At 39.7% G+C, this 8,719-nt stretch overlaps 1 protein-coding gene across 1 annotated transcript; it reads right to left on the bottom strand.

Moving 5' to 3' along the window:
* Positions 1-466: 466 nt before the first annotated feature.
* On the bottom strand, positions 467-3,397 carry LOC131875171 (uncharacterized). The gene is made up of 3 exons (XM_059219205.1): positions 3,259-3,397; positions 1,301-3,132; positions 467-1,024 (listed from the first exon to the last, which is right to left on the bottom strand). The coding sequence occupies exons 1-3, from the start codon at positions 3,395-3,397 to the stop codon at positions 467-469; spliced, it is 2,529 nt and encodes an 842-aa protein (XP_059075188.1).
* Between the last annotated feature and the right edge of the window lie 5,322 nt (positions 3,398-8,719).

Below are 8,719 nucleotides of genomic sequence, written 5' to 3'. Positions count from 1 at the left end.
ATACCCTACTCCTCAACTCCGATCCTGGGATCAAGTAAACTCTCCTCTTGTAAATGATCAATTCATTTACAACTGTATACCTGCTGTCCACTACTGACCCCTCTATCACACCTGCAACCCAGCTATCTTTGGCGTACTCTGCCACTATAATATGCCGCCAATCCTCTGCTATCTGGACCATAGAATTCAGGTGGGGACGACGCGACAAGGCATCTGCAACTACATTATGTGTGCCTTTGATATAGGAAATATCTAAGTTGTAAGCCTGAAGTTTGCCGACCCACTTTTGTTACCTGTCATTTAAGTCACACTGCCCAAGGAAATGTCTCAAACTATTGTGGGCAGTCTTAGTGCAGAACTTGCTGCCCACTAAGTACTGTCTAAACTTGGCCAGTGCATGCATTATGGCCAACATTTCCTTATCATAAATGCTGTAAATTCTCTCAGGTCCATGGAGTTTCCTACTCTAATAAGCAATAGGGTGCTTGTCCTGCATAAGCACCGCCCCAATGCCCTCACCAAAGGCATCACATTGTAACTCAAATGACTTCGAGAAGTCAGGTGTAGCAAGTACTGGACATGAAGTCATGAGCTCCTTGAACCTCTCAAAACACTCCTGGGCCTCAGGAGTCCATAAGAAGGCACCCTTTTTCATCAAGTCTGTCAAAGGTGCCGAATGGCGTGAATAACCGTTAACAAAACGGTGGTAGAAACCACATAGGCCCAAGAACCCACGCAACTGAGTGAGGTTCACTGGAGTAGGCCAATCTACAATAGCACAGATCTTCTCGAGATCCATCCGCACTCCCTCTGCACTGATAATATGGCCCAAGTACAATAACTCAGTCATTCCAAGGTCACATTTGGATTCTTTGGCATACAAGGACTCCCTGCTCAGAATGCTCAAAACTGTATCTAGGTGACTGAGGTGCTCCTCCCAAGTACGACTGTAAACCAGTATATCATCAAAGAACACCAATACTGATTTCCTCAACTGATGTTTGAAGACTTTGTTCATTGTGGACTGGAAAGTAGCAAGAGCATTGGTTAGCCCAAATGGCATAACCACAAACTCAAAATGTCCATAATGACAACGAAAAGCAGTCTTCTCAATATCCTGCTCACGAACACTGATCTGGTGATAGCCTGATCTCAAATCAATCTTTGAAAAATAATAGGCCCCATGTAATTCATCTATGAGCTCATCAATACGCGGGATGGGATATCTGTTTTTGATCGTCCGCTTATTAAGGACCCTGTAATCAATACACATCTGCAATGTGCCATCCTTCTTCTTCACCAAAACAACTGAAGAAGCAAAGGGGGACTTACTAGGCCGAATATGTCCCATGGCCAGAAGCTCCTGTATGGTTTTCTCTATTTCATCTTTCAGGCACTTCGGACGTCTATATGGAGTAATCATTACTGGCTTCGCTCCCTCCTCTAGCTCAATGATGTGCTCAAAACCCCTATCTGGTGGCCTCCCTGATGGTATGTCACTGAAAACCTTGCTATGTTTGGTTCTCAGTATTTGAATGTCTGGATGATATTCAACTTTTTGAGCATCCTGCTGTATGGGCATGATCATACACTCTGCTGCCCACTCAGTCTGATCATGGCGTACAAGCCTCTCCATCCGCCTGAGTGTAATCATTCTGAAATTGTTGTCCTTAATCGCTTTCAGCACATGTGTTTTCTCATCAATGGTGAAAGACATCTCCATCTCCTGCAAGTCAAGTGTAAACTTGCCTAGTTCATGCAACCACTTCATACCAAGGACCAAATCTATGTCTCCCATCTGAACCACATAGAAATCAGTCTTGAATTCATAATTGTTTACACGTAATGGGAGTTGTGTGATCATCCTATTACACTTTAAAGTGTAACCATCTGCCACCCTCACACAAATGCCCTCAAACTCCTCTGTTTGGATTCCTCTCTTCTCCACCAACCTGGCATCAATAAAGTTATGTGTGGCTCCGATATCCAGCAATGTAATAACTTTCTGACCAGCAAGTACTCCTCTCATTCTAAATGACCCTTCCTGCTGAATACTCGTGAGAAGTGCCTCCTTAAGATGCTCATCACCTTCTGCATCCATTTTGTCGAGTCTCGGAGGACCCTGTGTGTCATCTTCAGCCTCTAAATTCTCATAACCAGCAAGCTGACCTTCATGATCAGATTCAGAATCTTCATAATATGCCCACATTACTCTGTTTGCCCTGCCCTTAGGCCTCAAAGGATAGTCATGGTTGGCATCATATGGACCTTTGCAATAAAAACAGAGTTTCTTTTGCCTTAAATCGTTAAGTGTCTCCCAATCTAAGGGAGGGGCTGCTGGCTTTGGCTTGTAATCATTTCTAAAGTCTGATTTTTCTTTCCCTTTGCTGAAATTCCTATTATCTTTGAAAGATGTTGATCCTTTTGTCCCAAATTTATTTTGAGTGGCTGTCACATCCATACTCCGTGCCTTTTTAATGGTGAGTAGAAGTGTTGGGGGATCAAATGCCTTTAACCAGCCTCTCAAAGGCTCCATGAGTCCCTCTATAAACAACACTACTAATCGCTGATTTGACATGTTATTTACCATGCATGACAGATTCAAAAACTCTGAAACATACACCTCCAAGTTCCCTGTTTGTTTCAGTTGTGCTAACTCCCAGAAGTATGACTCAGGGTCTTTCTTATCAAACCTCTCAACTAACAAATCAGCGAACTCCTGGTAGGTGGTAATCTCATCATGTTGGAGAGTGATGAGTCCATTATGCCACCACTCATGTGCAGTACCGTCCAAGTGTAAGGTTGCAAACTTAATTGCATCCCTTTCAATCATGGGTCTCAATGTGAAGTATGTATCCAGTTTATGGATCCAAGATCTCACTGTAACTGCACTGCTGCCATCATAATAAGGTAGGGTGAGCTTGCTTGTGGCAAACTCAAGATCTCTATGTTGGGACCGAGGCCTCCTCTCTTGCCTGTTTCTCTCTACCTCCTGTTTTTGCCTCATGAACTGATCAAAATTCAGATTCTGCCTCACATCAGGTGGAAGAAGACTCCACTCATCATGTACCGTCATAACATTATCAACAAAGACAGGTTCTGCCTCAGCTCTGGCAACATCCTCAAGTTCTTCTGCCAAAAAATTAGGCCTTGAAGGCTTGTCAACTGTGCGTGTAGCTACCCTGTGAGGTCTAGGAATATTGGCTACACTCCTATTGTCCTCTGGTTCTTGATTGTTTCAGTTTGGAGGATTCATACGCTCCATCATGGTGGTGAGTGCCTGTAAAGCCTGAGCAACCTGTTGCTGCCCAGTGGCCATAGTCCTAAAGAATTCTCTTGTCTCCTCATCCTCAGCTCTGTGACCTCTGGTTGGACTGCCTGTATGCCTTTCACCCATGGTATCTAACTGCCTATTAAAACTCTGTTCTCCTTCACAAAAGGCTCTGTTGCGTGTGTAATACCTGTGTGAACCCGTTTCCTACGACTGCATGTAATTGCTAAACCCTTAGGATGGCAGGATTTAGCTCTGATACCACTGTAAGAACCTCAAAAGGCCCTCAACTGAGACAACTAACGTTTTGCTAAACCTGTTGCGTTTCAAGTGTGTTCTTTGCAAATAATGACAGCAAGTAGAATTTTGACAATCTTAAGCACAAAAAGCAACTAATGGTATTTGTTGGAAATCAATTTATATTCAACAACACTGATCAAACCCTCATTACATCCGTTCATCATTTATTTAATACTCAAATAAAAATAACAACAAGCTAGAGAAAAACTGATAAATACCAGTATATTCTGTTAAAACCCTTATTTTCCTATTGCTGGTCATGCACAGATTTTATGACAGCAAGCTGCAATTTATTTTAAACTAACCTGAAATACTCGCATGTTAGCCCGATGGAAAGACATTGGCAAGGCGTCCCTTCTGGCATTTGTTTCGGAATTTTTGGACTCCTCCTCAGCAAAAATCGTACCCTTTCAAGGAAGAAAGGTACGGCAGATCAGCAAGTTGTACATGCACAAAACCCCCATCTGTCACACACTTATTCCTGCCTCTGTTTTGACTCTACGACTGCAATCAATCTTTTGCATAAAAATTAATAAACCCCTTTCCAATCTGTCCAATCTTGGTTTCTGGATAAAACCAACTGAAAGAGCAAGATCAGCTGATATTTCACAACCTCTGATGTTGTTGCACAAGAATCCCACGTTTTCCTGTACCGATACCTCTGATCACTGTAGAAGAATCTTCTGCTGAAACCCTAGGCCAAAAATCCTCTCAGAGCTCCAAACAAAAATATCAAAACTTAGCATAATGAAAAGAAGACCTAAAATCTTCTTTAATCTTCTCCATTTAGGGTTGGCGCGATTCCCAAGAAAGGTGCGACTTGGCCTTTAGTGATGTTTTAACTTTTATTATTTATTTATGACTATTGAAGTGTCAAAAATAAATCATCTTCCATTTAATATAAAAACTGGCCCCATCTGATGAGAAATAGATCCACACTTAAGTTATAACTTAAAGTGACTTTTTAAAACATTAAAACATTAAAGTTCGCCATTTAATATTTAATTAAAAATAATTAAATATTAATATCTCTCTAAGTGTTCATCAGAAATGCCTGCCGTCTGAACTGGAGACTGTCAAACCATAATCTGTCCTTGCCCAACCTACTGGCTATAAATAGCAGGACTGCTAAAAATAGAAAGTATCTCAAACGGAGTCCTAGAGACCTCAAACGAAGACCAGACCTGGAGTGCTTGCTCTGAAGGTGGTGAATCAAACTCTGGAGGACCCTCTACCCAACCTCATCAGCCTACGAGGGTCAGTGATAGGCTAATCTACTCAGCTGACAGATGTCAACTAGAAGGGGACATCACACGACGCATTAAGTAAACACAAAGTTCTACAAAATACATTGGTTATTAATTACTGATACCTGTGAGAAATCAGTTGTGAACAGCTTTGTGGATCAGTTGGACCCATGAGGAAGTTGAGCAGTTACTAGTGGTTGAAAGCAGTTGGTTAGTTTCGGTTGAACAGTTATCAATTAAGTTTGAAATCAGTTCTCTGCAGTTAAACTTGGTTACCTTTTCCATCAATGAAAAAACACATTGTATCTTCTTCAACATATGCATCAAATGTGGTGTTTAACATAGTAATTAATCCTAAAAGGTTGTTGGTTGTAACTGATTTCTAACTACTGTCCTGATCGGTTATGATCAGTTGTTGCAACTGAACTGTTTGTCACAGTTATCTTTGTCTATTTATATGCATACCAGTTCGTGAATTGTGTGTGTGTGTTGTTGGATACAATGCTGCAAGGATTATGAGGAGAAACAAGTAATGAAGTTGCAGAGAGATATTGTTTAGAATGCCAAAACTTGTGAACGAGAGCCTGTAAAACAAATTCTGAATGTTGAGTGACATGAGTATGTTGATTAACTATTTGAAAAGAATCTGATTAAGTGCAAGATGCTGTAAATATACAAACTATTTGTTCGACAGATCAATACAGAATTGTAAGTGCATATTGATCAATTGATTCAGATTGTGGATATTATCAGCAGTGATACATTATAATCCATTTAATGAAATTGCCCTGAGTTTTGGTAAACAAGACTTTGGAAAGTTGCAGACATTACACAAGTTGTATAAGTTTTTGATAGCAAATATATAACCTTGTGGAGTATAAAACTAATTTATTTTTCTGAAGAATCATAATATTATTCTTGTCGCAACTTGATCATATGTATCTAATGTTGTAATATTCAGATTTGAAGTCAGTGACTGCCTTATTTGTAACATCCTTATGGTTGGTGCGCCAAGGATGCTGAGTTGGTGCTCAGTTTGTTAAGTTGAAATTTTGTACGAGTTGGTGCTCTCAGACAAGAAATTTGGTGATTCCTACATGTTGATAACCTAATACTTTGTACACATTATTGATTTGTGAGGTTGGATTAGGACAGTAGATCCTAGCAGCACTTCTCACTGCATTGTTGAATTTTCTCAATGCATGATATGGTAAAACTGTCAGTCATTATAGCATTCAATCAATTGAAATCTTCTATTTATAACCCTCTTCTAGCAACTAATCCTCCAATTGTAGAATTTTCTCAATGCATGATATGGTAAAACTGTCACTCGTTATAACATTGAATCAATTGAAATCTTCTGTTTATAACCCTCTTCTAGCAACTAATCCTTCATCAATGAAATTGTGTGTTGCTCCACTATCAATTAGGACTGTAACTTTTTGCCCCTGCAAAACCTCTCGTACTCAAAAAGGATGATATTTAGGGGCTCCAAACAAGGTTGCAAAAGCACCCTTTAAATGTTCACCTTCTTTTGATTCAATTTAATATTCATCTACTTTTTGTTCTAATTATTCCTCTTCATTAGACATTACTTCTGTCTAATGCATTTGGCCTTTTCCCAAACAACGGTGTCCTAATGCCCATGGTTTTCTACGAGAAAAACATAATTATTCTGGTGAAACTTATTCTTGGTTACGTCTTAAAAATTTCTCTTTGGTGGTAATGCCTTTATTTTTTTTGAATTCAATATCGATTACAAATATCTTGCTCATTCAAGCATTAACATGTTACCAATACAAGCTCCTGATAAGCAAACACACTAGAAATCACCTATGGAAGACTGAGTCACTACATAGAAATCCACTTTTATTTAGAACCACCTCCATATTAGCAGCCACAACTATGGAAGAGCAAGAGTCACAACTTAGAAATCCACTTTAGATATCCTTATTGGGAATTGAACTTGAGTCTCCATAATGAAAACCCAACATTTTAACCAATTAAGCTAGGTTACCGGTACGGCTAGGTTTTCCCCCTGATCCAGGTACAATTCGACTCGGATTTGGATTCAAACTAGAATCCCTATGGAATCGAATAGGGTTCCTCTATTTTGTTCTGGAAACGTATCCGTGTTTTGACGCACGCATCTCGATGAATTTAATGCCGATGTGGCATATTGCTGGCGTTTTTTCGACTAATCCACGTCGCGCACGAATTTCGAGAGGTTTTTCTATTGACTTTCGTGAAAGGAAAATGGGTCATAAAACCCTAAAACGAAGAGTGAAAATTTATTTTCCAATTTCTCTTTGGCGACGCAGGCATTCTATACGTTGGGTATTTTCCGATTTCTCTTCGTTTGTCTTCAGCGACGCAGGCAGCTCCGTTTGTCTTCGGCTCGCAGGTGACGCAACTCCGCTGAAAGTGAAATTGTCAACGGCTTGCAGGCGACGTCAACGGAATAGAGATATTCTTCGATTGCTTCATGTGATGCAAGCTCAGGCAACAGTAGGCTCGAGCAACACAGGCTCAAGCAACGGCAGGCTCGAGCCAATACAGAAGGTGATGTCATGGAAATGGGGACAAGGCAAAAAAAAAAATCTAATTTTAAATAAAAACTATTTTAAGAAACTAAAAAAAAATCTATTCTAAAAGACTAATTAAAAAAATAAAATTTAAACTAATTTAAAAGTCTATTCTAAAAAAAAACCATTTAATAAAAAAAAACATTCTAAACAACTAACTAAAAAGGCTTATTCAAAAAAAAAAAAGCTAATTTAAAAGCAAAATTCATTTCTTTCACATCGGATTTTGTCATGTCCCCTTTCTAGAGTGGACATCAAAGACGGAGGAGTTGGCCTATCATTGGAGTCTCGTAGGCTAGCAGAGGTTGATTGGGACTCATTCAGTGCATATAGTGACTGGGTTTTGGCTTTACAGGCAGTTTGGAGCCAGTATGGAGCAGTTCCTAGATTTTAGGGGATATCCCTAAATTTTAGGAGGTCGTGACAGTTGCCAGTCGTGAGGTTATTCATGACCTTTCAGATGGTTTCATTTTCAGGAGATTTGGGTGTGTTTCCTAGTTTCTAGGAGCATCCCTAGATTTTAGGGATGAGACTGCCAGTTGATCCATGATTTCCAACATCAGTCACAGACAGGTGACAGGTTCAGTTTCAGGCTTTTGGTGTGTTTCAAGCTTTCTGTAGCTATTTGGGTTATATTTTTAATATATTTAAATATTTCCTAAGTTAGCATTTTAATATTTAAATAAGGTTGTCTATAGCCATTTCGGAGTAATAAGGGGTTTTTGGCTTCATCTGGATTTGTATGCCCATGTGTTATAGCTCATTGGAAAGGTCTTGAACTTTTCTAAATGATTTTCACTTGCCAGGGTCCTTTTGGCGCTTGGAGTTATTTTATATTGAAAAAGTGGTTTTTTTTTCTATACTTGGGCACCCAATATTGGGAAATATGACTTTACATTAAAGCACACTTTTCATATATCTTTAGGGTTCGATTTGGAAGGAAAGAGATATAAGGAGAAGGAAACCTAATTTCTCATTATCTTTTACATATTGAAAACTTGTTTGGTGCGATATTGCTCTTGTAGAGCAATTCTTCAATCTGGGACGCAAACCCCATGATTGGTATTGGCTGGGACGTAGCCCTCAACTATTGATTAGCAATGGATTCTTTTGGCATTGGCATTATTGGTCAGAGTGTATGCGCTATTCCTTGTGGAGATTCAAATTGCTTGGTGAGGGTTTCAGCAGGGTGGTTGAATTTCCCAACTGAGGCGTGATTGTTTCAGCTTGATGCCACCATTACAGCAGGTACACTTTACGCTGGAAGTGGTGAAGACTTTCATTCAGCCATAGCTGGTGTTCTTGGTTTGTGTTCA

Source organism: Cryptomeria japonica, chromosome 4 (assembly GCF_030272615.1).
Source record: "Cryptomeria japonica chromosome 4, Sugi_1.0, whole genome shotgun sequence".
Taxonomy (NCBI): Eukaryota; Viridiplantae; Streptophyta; class Pinopsida; order Cupressales; family Cupressaceae; genus Cryptomeria; species Cryptomeria japonica.
Note: the sequence above shows the minus strand (reverse complement) of the source record. Positions and strands in the feature narration are given on the sequence as shown.